The sequence below is a fragment of the Garra rufa genome, chromosome 1 (genome assembly GCF_049309525.1).
Source record: "Garra rufa chromosome 1, GarRuf1.0, whole genome shotgun sequence".
NCBI classification, from domain to species: Eukaryota; Metazoa; Chordata; class Actinopteri; order Cypriniformes; family Cyprinidae; genus Garra; species Garra rufa.
In genome coordinates this window covers 23,162,338-23,180,199 of record NC_133361.1, presented here as the reverse complement: position 1 = coordinate 23,180,199, position 17,862 = coordinate 23,162,338, and the positions used below count along the sequence as shown (strand labels likewise).

The 17,862-nt window shown below is 34.9% G+C and overlaps 2 protein-coding genes across 2 annotated transcripts; both read right to left on the bottom strand.

Moving 5' to 3' along the window:
- Positions 1–1,965: 1,965 nt before the first annotated feature.
- btbd17b (BTB (POZ) domain containing 17b) lies at positions 1,966–3,658 on the bottom strand. The gene is made up of 2 exons (XM_073827723.1): positions 3,493–3,658; positions 1,966–2,255 (listed from the first exon to the last, which is right to left on the bottom strand). Exons 1-2 carry the CDS (start codon positions 3,563–3,565, stop codon positions 1,966–1,968), a joined length of 363 nt encoding a protein of 120 aa, XP_073683824.1. The 5' UTR covers positions 3,566–3,658.
- Positions 3,659–6,768: 3,110 nt separating this feature from the next.
- ccdc137 (coiled-coil domain containing 137) lies at positions 6,769–13,087 on the bottom strand. The gene is made up of 6 exons (XM_073849150.1): positions 12,964–13,087; positions 11,473–11,600; positions 8,579–8,789; positions 8,400–8,479; positions 8,231–8,310; positions 6,769–8,148 (listed from the first exon to the last, which is right to left on the bottom strand). Exons 1-6 carry the CDS (start codon positions 13,011–13,013, stop codon positions 7,960–7,962), a joined length of 738 nt encoding a protein of 245 aa, XP_073705251.1. The 5' UTR covers positions 13,014–13,087; the 3' UTR covers positions 6,769–7,959.
- Positions 13,088–17,862: the final 4,775 nt, after the last annotated feature.

The window sequence follows — 17,862 nt, the reverse complement described above, 5'->3', positions numbered from 1 at the left end:
ATCTACAATGTAACATAAAAAAACTAAATAAAAAATAATACAAAAATCTACCATATAAAACAAAACAATAAAACAAATCTACAATATACAATAACAAGATGTTTTATATTTCTATTCAAATGTGATTTGTTAAAAAATCTACAATATAAATTAGAATAAAAAATAAATAAACAAAACAAAAATAAAACCAATAGAATATGTAAATAACAAAAAATATATATAACATAAAATCTAAATAAAAACATAACAAAATCTAAACAAAAAAATACAACAAAAACTAAATAAAAAAAATAAAAAAATTGCAATATAAAATAAAAAACAATGAATAAAATACAATAAATAAATAAAACAAAACAAAAATAAAACCAATAGAATATATTAATAACAGAAAAGCATATTGTGGAAAAATTACAATATAACATAAAAAACTAATAAATATCTACAATATAACAAAAAAATTTAATAAAAAATATAAATAATACATAATACAAAATAATACAAAAATAAAAAATCTACAATATAATAAAAAAAATATTCACTAAAGTCTAATAATGGAATGGAATGTAAATACTTATGTAATGTTTAAATACTTGGTTTAAATTTCCATCCAAATGTGATTTGATAAAAATCTACAATATAAAATAAATAAATAAATAAAACAAACAAAAAAGTAAAATAAAACAGAATGTATAATATATTTGTATTATCTATATAGAATGTATAAATAACAGTAAACCACTTTATTGAAAATCTGCAATATAACATAAAAAACAATAAAAAACTAATAAATATCTACAATATAACAAAAAAATTTAATAATACATAATACAAAATAATACAAAAATAAAAAATCTACAATATAATAAAAAAATAAATATTCACTAAAGTCTAATAATGGAATGGAATGTAAATACTTAGTTTAAATTTCCTTTCCAATGTGATTTGTTAAAAATCTGCAAAATAAATAAATAAATACATTTTGTTGAATATGTACAATATAAAATAAAAAATATAGGATATATATATATATATATATATATATATATATTCACTATTAGAGTAGTGGAATGTAATGTTTAAATACTTGGTTTAAATTTCCATCCAAATGTGATTTGTTAAAAATCTACAATATAAAATAAATAAATAAATAAATAAAACAAACAAAAAAAAGTAAAATAAAACAGAATATATAATATATTTGTATTATCTATATAGAATGTATAAATAACAGAAAACCATTTTATTGAAAATCTGCAATATAACATAAAAAAACTAAATAAAAAAAACAATTAAAAAACTACAATATAAAATAAGACTTAGAAATGGGATATAAAATTAAAGCTTTTTGTTAAAAATCTAAAATATAACAAAAAAATCTAAATAATTTTTTTTTTAAACTACAATATAACAAAAAACTGAATGAAAAACAAAAACATCTACAAAATAATAAAAAATAGAAATAGGATATAAAATAAAAGCATTTTGTTAAAAATCTACAATAAAAATAAAAATAGAATATAAATATAAATAAAATGTGTGTTTGAAAATCTAGAATATAAATATATTAAAAAATGCAAAAACATAAGATTTTAAAATAAGCTTTGACAACAATCTACAATTTAAAATTAAAACTGTAACGTATAACATTTAATCTTTTGCTCTGTTGCTTCACAGTACAACTCGAAAAGAGAAAGTGAATCTAACAAAATGAAATCATTACTTGGGAAAAAGATTACATCATAGGCTTTTTCCCAGAAACCCCAGTCGGTTGCTCTCCTAGTTAGTGGAGAGTTGTGATTTATTGATTATAGATTTAGTTTGGTAACTGTAAGGTTGTAGGGTTCAAGGGTAACGCATGAGCAATCACCTCAACCCTATGTTACTCCATATGGATTGTGCTTGTAATAAGTTCTATAAACCACTTTAGATAAAACTTTGCTAAATGATCAATTAGAAATGAATCACTCACCTAATGAACTTATCAAAGACAGCCGCACAGTCTGGCGTCTCTTTGAGGACCATTGCAGTGGTGTTTCTGGTCTGGAGGAGCTCATCAAACACATCGCTCTGTAGAGTCAACACCAGCGAGTGGACCTGGATCACCTTCACCTCGTCCGTGTTCAAGGTCTGAACACGTAGGATCACATCGCTGCCGTTTCCCTGGGTTAGCAGGGCCTCCATGCGCTGCACCAACGCCATTGAATGGTTCAGTGTGGTAGCGCTGTTCTCCAACACAACTTCTGACTTCAATGCAGCTGCAGGACAGAAACGGGACATTTGTGACCTTGAACCACAAAACCAGACTTAAGTAGAACAGGTATATTGTAGCAATAGCTAAGAATACATTGTATGGGTCAAAATGATAAATTTTTCTTTTATGTCAATATTAAGTAAAGATCATGTCCCATGAAGATATTTTGTCAATTTCCTACCATGAATATATCAAAGCTTAATTTTTGATTAGTAATATGCATTGCAAAAACTTAATTTGGACAACTTTAAAGGCAATTTCTCAATATTTGTTTTTTTTTTTTTTGCACCCCCAATTTTCAAATAGTTTTATCTCAGCCAAATATTGTCCTATCCTAACAAACCATACATCAATGCAAATGACCCTTATGACCCTTATTTGTGGTCCAGGGTCACATTTGTGAGCAGAACGGATGAAGAAAGAGGGCTTTTGTAATATCTCACAACTTCAGAAATACAAGAACAATGTGTATTGTGAGGAGTTTAGATGTTCTCGCATGCATTTGCACTGCATATTTTATCAGTTGTTGAATAATGTATGAACATAATCTTTCAAGTAATTGTAGCCATTCTTGCTTGTATTTCTTTTATGTAGTTTGAACCAGTGTTATGAATACAAAACACATCCAAAAACTTGTTTCCATTCAGTTCTTTTTGGCACTCAACTGCAAATGTTCCTTTTCCCAAGTAATCAGATGCATATAAAATTAAGTATTACAGCAATTATATTGCATTTCTGCTTCCAAAGGCATTTTTAAGTGTGAAAGAGCTCCGGCTCTTTCACACTTAAAAGTGGCTGAGAACAGGAGGGAAACATATGAATACAAAATCACAAGCAAGACCTTAATGAAAGGCTCCGACTGCCGCTCGCTGCTCTTCAAGTCATGTGACTCATTCACTCGCGTCTGTCAGTTTGATCAGTTCACTCATTTGAAAAGCTACTGCATTTCCTGTAAAGATGGTGACTTGTCTTATAAATGCAAGTGAACTGTGCAGGATTATGTCTATTTAAAGAAATACTTTACAAGCTTTTTATGCTAAATAAATCACGTTTTTATAATCTATATTAGATATCTCATTGTGCTTTTGTGGAAATTATGCAAATACTGTATAGAAAATTACAGAATAAAGTCCTAATCCTTGCACTGATAATATTACTGATGGCTTTTGGAATAAAAAATGAAACAGTACAGTAACATACAGAAATATATGGCTATTCTAGCAAAAAATCTATGATCTTACCTCCTACACAAAGTGCAACACAAAGGTTGGCCAGATAGACCACGGCAGGAACGTTCCCTCTAGAGTTCACCATCTCTCGTCCTGTATTAATGTCGTCCTTCCCTGCCTTCTCTCTCTCTCTCTGTATATGCTGCCCAGTCTCCCTGTCCCACACTCTTTATCTAGGACGCTGGCAGATCGCTGAGCATCTCTCAGCCTCATGAAGCCCATTGATTGGTGGAATCCGGTTGGGCCGTTGCCATGACGACCGCTTTGATTGTGAGTTTCTCCTCTTTCAATGTTACATGATATCGATCTGTGGCACTGGGCCGCCGCGTGTTTGGACTGAAGTGGGCGTCTGGAGTGGGATGCGGTCTACACATGGGGGCTATTGCTACTGTATTAGCTCAAATAAAACAAAAGAACACACTGGAATATGAATATTATTGCACGCTGTTTCACAATGCTTAACTGCACAGAAGATACATCTTAAAACACAAACGCATTCTACGCAGTATAACCACTTGATACAAGTAAAATTAAATGGGAAAGCATAATAGATAAATAAGACCATCTAAAAAAAAAAGCAAGTGCAAAAATCTAATATAAACCAAAATTTTGTACAAAAAAAAAATTGGTTAACTAATAGTTCTGTTATAACTGGTCCTCGAATCTGATTGGCTAATAAGAGTGCAATATAATATTAGTGTCCAACAGAACTCCAAAAGCCGTTTCACCATTTGGAATTGTATCACTCTGCTTGTGGTACTACAGTGAGTGTCATGGTAAATGCCCAAATCCACTATAATTGTATAAATAGTACTTTATTGTCTCACAGAAGAAGTTTTCAGGTGAAAATGTACTTGTTTATAGTTCAAATATGCAGTTTGTTAATGACGATACTGTCAATTTGAAAATTCGCGTCTACGTTTTTGGACATTTAAGCTCTAGAGCGTCAGTGGCCGTTTAGCACTCATGAACCCGCTGAGAGCAGCCTCACTTCGGACACCTCATCTGGAATTTGCCGCAGGCTCTGATGTCTCTAATAGTGGTTAAACATGAGATATAATTCGTTTTGGGTAAATTTAACGGGCAGTCTTCGGTCTCATTGATCCATTATTTGTTTCAGAGCAAATAGTTTTGGCAAAATCTAATCATGTTTATGTAAATTCAGTGTTGTATATCAAAGCGCTGCCTGATAACTGTTGTTGTTTATTAAATATTATTATTCAGTAAATAACATGTTATATAAATAATAGTAGTATTTAATACTGTTTAGCATTGAGAAACGGTGCGTTCGTGATGGTGATTTTAGTTACATTGTTCCTTCATTAGATGGCGACAAGAGACTGTTTTAACAAGAGTCAGCAGTAAATACTTTTACATTGAAAAATAAAATGCTGTTGTAAACGGAAGTTTTTTTTTGTTTCAACAACAGCTTGACGCAGCTAACAATTGCACTGAGCAGCGCTGTCATCAGAAATCACCCTTAACAGATTAAGGATATTAATATTATGACAAAGATATCGCTTTCCTCAGCAGACATTCAGACTAATGTTTTAATGTGAATATGAGATTGAGCTGAAGAATCAATGATGTATCATATGTTGGTAATCACACTCAATCCATCTCTCTCTCATAATACTCTACTACACATAATACAGTGAGCTTTTAATACAGTAATACATTAAGTTTTCAATGTAGCAACTCAATGTTCCTTTCGTTACTAGTTCTAAATTGATGTTTTGGAATTAGTAACGGAGACTTGTGCTCAGCTGTTAAACTGTCAAACTGAGAATTGAATCCGTGATGGAAAGAAGCAGTTCTGCACAAAAGAGAGTTTTTAAAGACACTCCGTTCTGTCAAACTGTTGTATAAACACAATATCACACAAGTAGAAGTGCAAAATGTCTGTAATCACAGTGTGCCGATATACAGCCATATGTCACAGCTACAAGTGTGACTACATATACAAGAGTTTGACGGCACAAATGTGTGAATACGTAAGTAACAACGATGAAGTGTCTTTAAAAATCCTCTTTGGTTCAGAACTACTTCCTTACGCCATTTATTCAAATCCCTGGTTGACCCCAATCCTCTGTTACTAATTCCAAAAGGTCACTTTAGAACTAGTAACAAAGGAAAGTTGAGTTGCTTCATTAAAAACATATTTTATTACTTTATTAAAAGCTCATTAGAGTATTATAAGAGAGAGAGATGGACTGAGCTAATGTAATTACCTGCATCTGATACAGGATTCATTCTTCATACTTACAATAAAACATTAGTTTGAATGTCAGCTGAGGAAAGCGATATCTTTGTCGTACTATCCTTTCATCTGTAACATCCTTGTTTACAACCACTTCAGTCTCATCAATATAAAAGTTTTTACTGCTGACTCGCTCATAAAAAGTCTCTTGTCGCCATCTAATGGCGGAATAATGTAACTAAAATCACGATTATGAACACACACACTTTTTTCCAACTACTAAATATACTATTATGAAACACTACTGTTATTTATATAAAATATTGTTTATTGAATAATAATATTAAATAAACAGCCATCATAAAGGTCAAAACAAGCTACAAAGGTAGCTCTGATATACAGCATTAAATTTACATAAAATATAACGTCAAGAGATTTTGCCCTCAACCAAAACTATTTGCTCTGAAACAAATAATAGATTAACGAAACCAAAGACTGTCCGTTCGATTTACCCAAAACTAATTGCATCTCATGTTTAACCACTACAGAGACATTAGACCCAACAGTAAATTCCAGAAGATCTGGCCGAGGTAAGGCTGCTTAGGCTCATTAACGTTTGTATGGCCGCTGCCGATCTGGAGCTCACATCTCCGAAAACGTTGACGCAAATTTTCAAATAGACATTATCTGCATTAACAAACTGCATATTTGAAGTCTAAACAAGTACATTCACACCAGAAAACCTCTTCAAACTACATTCTGTGACACAAAAACAGTATTATTTGTAAAACCATAGAGGTTTTGGCACTCACTGTGAGAAATACCACAAGCGGAGTAATACAAACGGTGAAATGGTTGGAGTTCCAACATCACTAGAATACAGAACAGATTTTTTTTTTTTTTTTTTTTTACATTTTATCATACTCCAGTTGACTATCGATGATCAATTGCTTAAAAAAAACAGTAATTTCAGTTATCAACAATGTATAAATTCATAGCACAAAAAGTGCAAGATGAGAATAAACTGTTGCTTTTTAAAATGTAAATATTTAGAACAAGTCACTCTGAATATTAAAAGACCAAATGCATGTGAACTCACTGTGCATTATATAAAAGTGTGAACTCATTTATTTTTTTGCCTTATACACAGTCCTGCTACATCCACTTCATATTTCATTTCAAAATCCATCAATATCATATCGTTGACCAGCAGAGGAAGCAAAAATGTATATAAACATGAAATATACATATAGATATAATCCAATACGATATAAAGTTAAAGTCAAAAGTTTACATACACCTTGCAGAATCTGCAAAATGTTAATTATTTTACCAAAATAAGAGGGATTATACAAAATGTATGTTATTTTTTATTTAGTACTTACCTGAATTAAGACATTTTACATAAAATACATTTACATATAGTAGCATAGCTGAATTAATAAAAATGACCCTATTCAAAAGTTTACATACACTTGATTCTCAATACTGTGTTGTTACCTGAATGATGCACACCTGTTTTTTTTTTTTTTAGTGATAGTTGTTCATGTTTGTCCTGAACAGTTTAACTGCCCACTGTTCTTAAGAAAAATCCTTCAGGTCCCACAAATCAGGACTCATATGAGCCAGGGGTGAAAACTTTAATTTAAAGATCAGGGTAAATTTTACAAATTTTGTCATTTCTGGGAAATGTGTATACTCTGATATTTAGGCAAAATAAGAAAAATGTGCACATCCTCATTCTGTTCAAAAGTTTACACCCCTGGCTCTTAAAGCGTAGTTTTTCTTTCTGGAGCATCAGTGAGTGTTTGAACCTTCTGTAATAGTTGCATATGAGTCCCTCAGTTGTCCTCAGTGTGAAAAGATGGATCTCAATATCATACAGTCATTGTTGAAAAGGGTTCAAATACACAAAAATGCTGAAAAAACAAAAAAATTGTTGGACCTGAAGGATTTTTCAGAAGTTTTTCAGGCAGTTTAACTGTTCAGGACAAACAAGGGACTTATGAACAACTATCACTAAACATTCAGGTAACAACACAGTATTAAGAATCGAGTGTATGTAAACTTTTGAACAGGGTCATTTATATAAATTCAATGATTATTTTCTCTTGTGGACTACATGTAATCATTTTTTTTATGTGAAATATCTTATTCAGGTCAGTACTAAATAAAAAAAACATGCATTTTGTATGATCCGTCTTATTTTGTTATAATAATTAACATTTTGCAGATTTTGTAAATCTTTTGACTTCAACTGTAAAACAAACAGCAGTGCATCATCTGGAGGTCATGGCAGCTTTGTCCTGCTCATGTTTGTCTTTCTGCTGCTTCTTCATCTGTCTGTACAGCTTCACCACTCTCTCCCGCTCTTCCTCCATTATCCTCTTCCTTGCCATAGAGGGTTTGCTGACCGATGCAGGACTATGACCCAGGAGAGAGGTCAGGAGAAGACCTTTGTTTGCCCCCTAAAGGAAAGATCAGGATGGTTAGAAAGAACAAACAGAATTAATTATCTCAAAGAGGGGTGGATACACGTAAACAAGTTACCTGGGGTTTGTCTATGGCTTTCTTTGGTTTAACACTCAGTGATGGAGGTGCCATGGCGACCTCTCCAAATGCTACCTCATCTAAGAAGAAGAGAAATGATCGAATATAAATATGTTTTGCAATCTTAAGCTGAATTTTGAAGGGTGAAGCTCACAATAGTAATACATGCCTTTAAGCATCTCCTCCTCTTCATGTTCCTCTTGCTGGTTTAGCTTCTTTTTCTGTTGCAGAAGTTTACCTTTATGGAACCTAAAACAAAGACACTTTAACACACTAATGCACTGTTTCAGGAAATAGTTTTTAATGGTTTAGTTTTAGTCAAATATAATAACCCTGTGTTGAACTAACCTATTTTTCTTGGTAGATTTCTTTTCCTTGGTCTCCTCTTCTTTTTTTTCCAGCTTGACTTCTGGTTGACGCTGTGCCTGGCTGTTTGTGAGGAACAGGACGTGCTCACTTTCTTCGGTCATGCGGCGGACATAAGCCCTCTCTGACTCCTGTCGCCTTTGGCGGAAGTGTGGAACTGGAATATCTCCTGAGAGCATCTTTGGCTTAGAGGCTAAAATAAGAAACAAATATGAATATACAGCAAGATGTCCCCACCTCTGCTGCCCTTTCCACTGGCCGTGTCATTGTGCAGTTTTTGTGGGTCACTAGTTTGTCTGCAGACAAAACCCAGAAAGCATGTGCCCCACATGATGCACCTCAATTTTTAACTATCTGCATGAAAGTGTTTTAAAAGAATCCCAGCATGGCTACACTCCCCTCAATAATAAATGAGCAACAATAATGTGCATTGGCAAAAACAAACATCTTACGAGTGTGAAATGTCAGATCATGTTAATCCACTGTTTCAGAAAAGTTATTTTTTATTTAGTACTGACCTGAATATTTCACATAAAAGACGTTTACATAGTACACAAGAGAAAATTAAAGTTACATGAATTATCCAAAGCTGTAATTTTATTTTTTTGTTTAGTGATAGTTGTTCATGAGTCCCTTGTTTGTCTGGAACAGGTAAATAGCTTGCGGTTCTTCAGAAGTCCTTCAGGTCTAGGGCTGTCGCGATAACCGCAATATCGCGATAACCGCAATATCGCAATACCGCGCTATTGACGTGCATAACCGCAGAGGAATGCAAGAACCGCAGCAACCGCGATATTTGCCTGTTTTCTTTTTTCCTAAGGATTTGCCCTTCTCACTTAATGCCTGTGTGCTGAATATTAAATTAATAATAAGTTAGTAATGATAACATAATGTGTCTATTATGAGGCTATGCACTTAACAAGCCTAAACAGACAGCGAATGAGAGAGAGATCGACTGAGCTTGTGCGATTACCTGTGTCTGTCTTTCAGATCGAGTCATGTATGTATGTGAAACTAGCTTGTCATGTCCAAGGAAAGTGAAATCTCTGTCTTAACATCGATGCTCTGCTGGTCAGCTGAGCCTTTAAAAGTGGCGATTAAAATTAAAATGATTTCAACTTCGTGTTTCATTACGTCTCTCTTTGAATAAATAAGCGTTTTTGAACGTGTAGTTGAATGAACGGTTTAAAGACTTACTCAAAGATAATAGTCTATCTTGTGGCGTAAAAATGAAACTGCACTGACTGACAGCTCGCCTAGAACACGCAGGTGAAATCCTGACAGAAAGTCTCTTGTCCAGTCAGACTCGAGGGCGCGCGCTAACTGATGTATGTACGAAGATTTAGAGGCAAAGCCTCTAAATATGTCTGACATTTTTCTTCAAAATTTGCATTTCTTTCTGGCTAGGTTTCTATGTTAGTACTGTTTACTTCACTTCATGTATCAACGCGATTTGGTTTCGGTTTATTGATTTCTGAATATGACCTTACATTGTAACAGCCTACACACAATTATATATATATATATATATATGGCGGTAATACCGCGCTACTGAGCCACTCAAAATTACCGCAAGGGAAATTCCTTAACCGCGACAGCCCTATTCAGGTCCCACAAATTCTTTGTTTTTTTAGTATTTTTGTATATTTGAACCCTTTCCAACAATGACGGTATGATTTTGAGATCCATGCTTTCACACTGAGGACAACTAATGCCTCGTTTCCACTGAGCGGTACGGTACGGTACGGAATGGTACGCATTTATTTGCGTTTCCACTATCAAAAGTTGTGAATGGTACCAAAATGCCGAACTGTACCGTACCACTTTTTGGGTACCCTTCCGTTGTGGTACCTAGCACAGTGGAACGGTACTAAAGGGTGGAGCTAGACTCACTGCAGAGCGTTGATTGGTTGACAGAGAATCGTCACTTGCGCGTGCTACAGAACGACAACGCAACACAAGAGGCGCCATTTTTAAAACACACACAACACCTTGCAAAACAATGCCACTGCGAAACATAACTCGCGAATGTCCTCCATTGATGTTTGCGGTCTTAGCTTTCTTCTTTGCGCGAGAATGACGTCAAACTACTTTCCGTCATACACCACGCCTATCAAGTGACGTTATCACTACTTTCCGGCATACACCACGCCTATCAAGTAAGGGTACTGTCGGCAGTGGAAACGCTAGCCAATTCATGGTTTTCCGACCCGACCCGTACCGTACTGTACCGTACTGTACCGTACCACGCAGTGGAAACGAGGCATAAGGGACTCATTTGCAACTATTACAGAAGGTTCAAACGCTCATTGACGCTCCAAGAAGGAGAAACAATGCATTAACAGCCAGGGAGTGAAAACTTTTGAACAGAATGAAGAAACGTATATTTTTTTCACTGCCCTTCAGAAGCTACAGAAGATGATTACATGTTTCCCAGAAGACAGAATTACTTAAAGTTAAATTTACCCTGATCTTCAAATGTTTTCTCTAAATGCATCACTGTTGGAAATGGTTCAAATACACAAAAATGCTGAAAAACCAAATAATTTGTGGGGCCTGAAGGATTTTTCTGCAGAATAGCGAGCAGTTTAACTGTTCATGACAAACAAGGGACTCATTAACAACTATCACTTAACAAAAAAAAAAAAAAAAAAAAAAAAGGGTAACAACAAGTGTATGTAAACTTTTGAACGGGGTATAAAACCAACAATTATACTATAAGTGAACTTCAAGAATTACAATATTAATATTAAAAAATCATCAATATAAAAAAAAAGTATATGGGTCTGCTTTTATTGTGCAGTACAAACTGCAGCACTTATTGCCCTTGCATTCTAACTTAATTTTTTTTTTTAAATGTGTAAGACTGGCAGTACCTTTTTTTCTCTTTTTGAAGCCCTGTTTCATCAGCTCTTGACTCTTCATGATTTCACGCAAGCGACGAGGAATCTGCTGGAGGTGGTCGTCTGATGCAGGGTCAAAGCTATTCTTTGACTTCTTTTTACTAATAAAAGACAAGATACTTCACAATTAGGTATCAACCTCAATCAAACAAGTAAACAAAAGCAATGTTTGAGCAATGCTAAATAGAGCAACTGTGTAGGAACAAAATGGTTTTCCACAGGGATGCTGTTATATTAAATATAAAGTAAAATGTTACTTATTTTACAAAATTAAGAGGGATCATACAAAATGCATTTTATTTTATTTTTATTTAGTGCTGACCTGAATAAGATTTCACGTAAAAAAACGTTTACATTCACTGAGTTTATAAAAAATGATTTGAAGATCAAGGTAAATTAAAATTATTTTGTCTGCTGGGAACATGCAAGTATCTTGTGTAGTTTCTGAAGGGCAGTAATAAATGAAAAAAAATATGATATTTAGGTAAAATAAGAAAAATGCACACATCGCCATTTCGTTCAAAAGTCTAAACCACTGGGTCTTAATGCACTGTGTTTCCTACGGAAGCATCAGTAAACATTTGAACCTTCTGTAATAGTTGCATATGAGTTTTTCTGTTGTCCTCAGTGTGAAAAGATAGATCTTACAATCATATTGTTGGAAAGGGTTGAAATACACAAAAATGCTGAAAAACCAAAGAACCTGTGGGACCTAAATGATTTTTTCTGAAGAACAGTGGGCAGTTTAACTGTTCAGGACAAACAAGGGACTCATGAGCAACTATCACTAAACAAAAAAATAAAATGACAGCTGTGGATCATTCAGGTAACAACACAGTATTAAGAATCAAGTATATGTGAAAGGGTTGTTTTTATAAATTCAACTATTATTTTCTCTTTTATGTGAAATATCTTATTCAGGTCAGTACTAAATAAAAAAAATAGCATGCATGCATTTTGGTAAAATAAACATTTTGCAGGTTCTGCATGTAAACCTTTAACTTAAACTGTAGCCTATATATTATCCTTTTTTGTAAATGTGTAAGACAATTAATGTCTCCAAAAAATTAGATAATACATATAAACAACATTTCAGAACTATATACAGAGTCACACAACTTTTAAAGTAATTTATGTCTATGAAAGTGGCATTTTCAGGTTTTCAAAACACATAGTGTATACATCTTCATGTGGACTTTAGGCCGTGTAACAAGAAATGACAAATTCTGAAGGATGCAAGGCTAAGTATCACATCTCTAGGCATACCCGAAAAAATTAAGCTCTGCACTGCATTCTCATTTTCTGTCAACCCATACGACGTATATAGTTAAAATGAAGAATTCTAGATTCTGCTTGATAATTTTCTTCATTTTGTTAATGTTTACCACTTCACATGATTTTCAGACACAGCCACAAAACTCTTCGAAACACCGTTATTGAAGAAGCTCTCAGCCTCTGATTTACCTGAAATGCTTCTCATTCTTCTGTTGTTTTAGCTGTTTTTCTGTTTTCATTGTGTGCTTTCAAATAAATAGCTTTTCCCCAGTTGACTGTAAACTCATGTGGTGTGTTGCTCCTGTTCGTCTTCTTTTACGCCGCGGAGATCAGCAGCACATCAGTGCGTTACTGCCACTCACTGGCTGATGAAGGAACTCGCATCGTCTGCGCGGGCTCTGAGTCTGAGGTAAATAATATTATTCGATTTAGTCCGGTCAAAAACACATATCTTATGGCGTATTAATGAGTTTCTTCCCGGTGTCCGTTTCTTTCTTGTGATTTCAACAAAAATGTGAGTATATAAGTTTAATAACTTAGATATTTATCTGATTTATTTCCTCCCCTGTTGGCAAATACCGCCAATATTATTTACCGTTCACGACGGCCACTGTAATGTCAGTTAGGCTATGATCATCAACCGTAATTAATTAATTTGTTTAATTACTTACATCATGTTATATTTAAGTTAAATTGAACTATTCATGACCACACATCCAGACAATAGACGAGATTTCAGTCACGTCCAAATCAACAGGCTAAATCAAATCACAGATGTCCTGTATAATAATTTGAACTCTGATATGTTGTTAGGGAAAAATCAATATCATTTTAATAGTGCTTTAGTTCCTTCCTGTTCCTGGCTTTGTTGACCTGTCTTTCTGGACTTATCTGAATCACATATTTCCTCTTTCCTTTATTTCTGCTACTGTTGGATCAAACATTTTCTTTGACTCCAACATTTTAATCAGGAACAACTACCACACCTTTCCTTCTATAGTGCATCCACGTCTGTTAAAAAATTTGGTTCTGAATATATGATTTTAGATTAACATCCTGAGGTTCTCTGGAAATACAATATGATTAAGTGTCATCTGGGTCAAAGGGTTTGCATTTACGTCACGATTTGGTAAACAACAGCATAGATTGCACAGTCAATGTAGTACGGAATATGTCTTTCTGCTAATTTATGCTGTCTAAACCAGAAAAAAATGTGTGGAAGCTGCTAAATCATATAGAGAAGGACTTGGAATGGCGCAATATTTTGACAAACGTTAATAGGTGGTAAAAATATGTACAAGCAGTAATAATTAAGATATTAGCCTAATATTTTACCTACCTGAACAGAAATGATACGAACAAACATGAATGTTGTTAAGATTCTTGCCCTGGAAATCCTGGTTCAATGTGGCCAACTACAAACATATTTTTCTTCCTCAAAAGAGTGTTTTGCACTCTTCTCCTTGATTTGTTTATAACTTTATATAACAATAATGAGCAAAATATGCAAGTTTCGTTCGGTTCAGTGGTATTGCTACAGTCAGTGCCGCCTACGAAATGAATATGAAACACTTTATAGGCTTTATCCCATTTCTGAAACTTTAACCTAACTCTTGAGAGTTTTTATATAGATGTTAAGATAGAGAACATCTGAATGTTTGTTTGTAATTCTGTATGACAAATAACGCATTTTCCAGGCAATGCTATATGAGGGAGAACAAAAGCTGCATTCTGCAAAGGTGTATCACCACAAAATTGGTTTAATAAACCGGGTTCCACTCTGACCATTATAGTTTTATTTTCCAAAGCCTGTATACACTCAAAACTCAAGCTCATTCAAACAGCCACTCAAAACCAGCTGACTAAACCTTTCCATGAGCCGGGGACACCCGGATGACCCTCAGTCTCCACCTGAGAGAACAACACGCTCTTTGAGTCCAGCAAGCGGACAGACGGATTGTTGACACATTCAGAATGGCCTGACTCACCGTTTCCTGAGAAAGCTCCACTCCCAGGTACCCACAGTGACCTGCCCGCATAGCAGCCTCTTTGTGACCTGTTTACACACTTATTCCCCAAATATACTGTATTTTTATACTGTATTTTTTAATTGCATAACACTGATTTCCTGGATTTTTTTTTTTTTCAGCGCTTGGTTGTCGTTCACATGAGAAGATCTTTGTGGTCAAGTGGTGCCTTGTAGAGCTGAGAAGAAACAAAGGCTTTCAACAACACGTGAAGAGACCTAAATAGGAATCATCCTATACTTTCTGTCAAAATAATTTATGACATAACTCGGGGGGCACATTCCAGGAAGGGTCACCCAGCTTGTTGGGAAGCACCAGTGAGGAAGGGGAAACAAACACCATAAGGGGTCATCCAGTTTCACCCAAGCTAATCCAAGTTTGGCATGGGCTTTTACGACTGGCAGAGCACTTGTGAGAGTGATATGTCTGGGTGTTGGTGTATTTAGACATACTGGTGGATGATTTTAAACATTAGCTCAAAGCTTACATTCAGAATATATATTAAGTGAATAACATTGTTATCCACAGAGACCTGCTGAGGAACCTCTGAAGATTCCTTCATCAATCTGAAAATCATCTGGCTGTTTAAGAGGTATATTTAGGCACAAAGTTTTGGAAAAAAAAATTAAGAGATAGATGCTTCATCACATCTCCTGTCTCAGCGCAATCTCAGTTCTTTTGAGACAGCATTGAGTCATGGACAAAAAACAACACGCAAAGCAACTTGCACGCAGTTGGTTTTTGACAGTATGAATCATCAAGTTTAAAAAAAACAAGAGAACTAGTTTTGTCTAAAAACCTACATTTGAAAATTCCACCTCACTGAACAATCCTAACTCATAAAGAAGTGTTGGATATTCACTGCCAGCTCAGCGTTTCCACTGGGAATCACAGTAGTGCTTTGGGAATGAATCTTTGGGAGCAAGGAGATAGAATCTAGCATGAGTAGATGGTCTAGTCACGCACAAAACAAACTCACCAGCAATTTGCACAAGTCCAGCTTTTACACATGAGCGAGGAAAAGATGACTCGAGAGGTACTACTTTAGCACACATGTAAAAGTATAAAAAACATAAAACAAATACATTTATTTTGCAATTCAGTTGGGGCGTCAAGTGGTGCAGAAATTGCACACTTCACCTTTAACTTCTGAAGGACCTGATGTCCATTCTGAATTTGGATATCCACAGGAATGCTTTAACCGAGTCAGTTTCGTTTGCTGCACAAATAATAAATATCCCCCAATGCCAGAAGCTTCATTTAAATGGATTCCTTATCACTGGTGGTGGCTGCCTTTCAGAAAATTTCATTTATTTCTAAAATAGTCCTGAGCTAATATTTACAGATGCTAAAGAAGGCACTTGTGGTGAAAGAGAGCACAGGATGAGCCCTAGCTCTGAGTTAAGCCTCCAGATACCACACGGCTCCGAAACGGATGAAACTGGCCACTGACGCAAATCCTGAGAGACAGTGTACAATCCAAGACACCGCCACATATTTCCCTCTTCTGTGTGTCTCTGTCTTGTATTTTTTTATGTCTCTGTTAACAAGACTTCTCAGAAGTGAATGCAATGTGTCATTATGTTACATTACAGGCTCTTTAAAAAGTGTCATCATGCATCTTTGTTTGTATATGTATGGATACAGTGGCACTGAAAAGACACCAAAGATGCAATCAAAAATGTATAAATGTCTTTGCGTTACATAACAAAATATCAAAACATTTGTTTTTTAAATACATGACACAAATACTCTTTAGTGAGAACATTTAACACAATGACCACAAAATCAGTCATGAGGGTAATTTTTTGTTATAATAAATAAGCTTTCAGTTGATGTATGGTTTGATAGGATGGGACAATATTTAGCTGAGATACAACTATTTAAAAATCTGGAATCTGAGGGTGGAAAAAATCAAAATATTAAAAAAAGTTGTCCAAATGAAGTTTTTAGCAATGCATATTGCTATGTTTTGATATGTTTACAGTAAGAATTAGGGATGCACCGATCTGTATCGGCCGATCACTTGCACGTTTTGTCAGTAAAGCCGGTTCTGTAATCAGCGGTAAATGCCATCAGGTGCGTGATTTCACGTTGAGCCGTATATACTACACACAGCCGTTGTTCACTGACGAGCTGCGCACATTCACACTGATAGTGAACATTGATTTGCGCAGCTCGTCGGTAAACAACGGCTGTGTGTAGTATATACGGCTCAACGTGAAATCACGCACCTGATGGCATTTACCGCTGATTACAGAACCGGCTTTACTGACAAAACGCGCAAGCTTTATCGACCGATTCGTATCGGTGCATCCCTAGTAGGAATTTTACAATTTATCTTCATGGAATGATCTTTACTTAATATCCTAATGACTTTTGACATTAAAAATTTATAATTTTGACTCACACAATGTATTCTTGGCAATTGCTACAAATATACCCGTACTACTTAAGACTGGTGTTGTGGTCCAGGGTCACATATGATGAAATCCACCTGTGTGAACTTAAGGGGGACTGATATACAACAGCAAAAAATTGCCACTTAGTTTGAAAATTTGTGTCTAGTACAGTTAAATTGAGACATTTTTAAGCGTGACTTACTGGTACGTGTCAAAGAGCGTCCAAATACTTTTTGCAGCCACTGTGCAACTGATTTACATGTAATCTACACGTCTACAGATTTTAATTGAAACAGGAAGTGATGATTACTAAACATAGGAGGCTGACACTGCCATTGATTGATCATCTTTCTATAAAGGTAATACCTTCACCACTTCATTATTCAGCATACTCAGAGGCACCAGCGAGGTTATTGGCAATAAATAGTTGTTGTCACTGTGTGAGGTCTCAGGGAAATGATACCTCTGTGTGTGTCCTCTCACATTTACATGCACTCATATTCACATTCCAGGTTTCATACAGACTGTGCAGAGGCGCTGGAGCCGGGATGTCTTGACCAGAGTCTCATGTCCACTGTCCAGTGTCCACTGTTCCTGTCTAGTACAGGCCAAAGCCAACCGCGGAGAAAAAAAAAATGTGTATCAGCAGAATGAAAGAG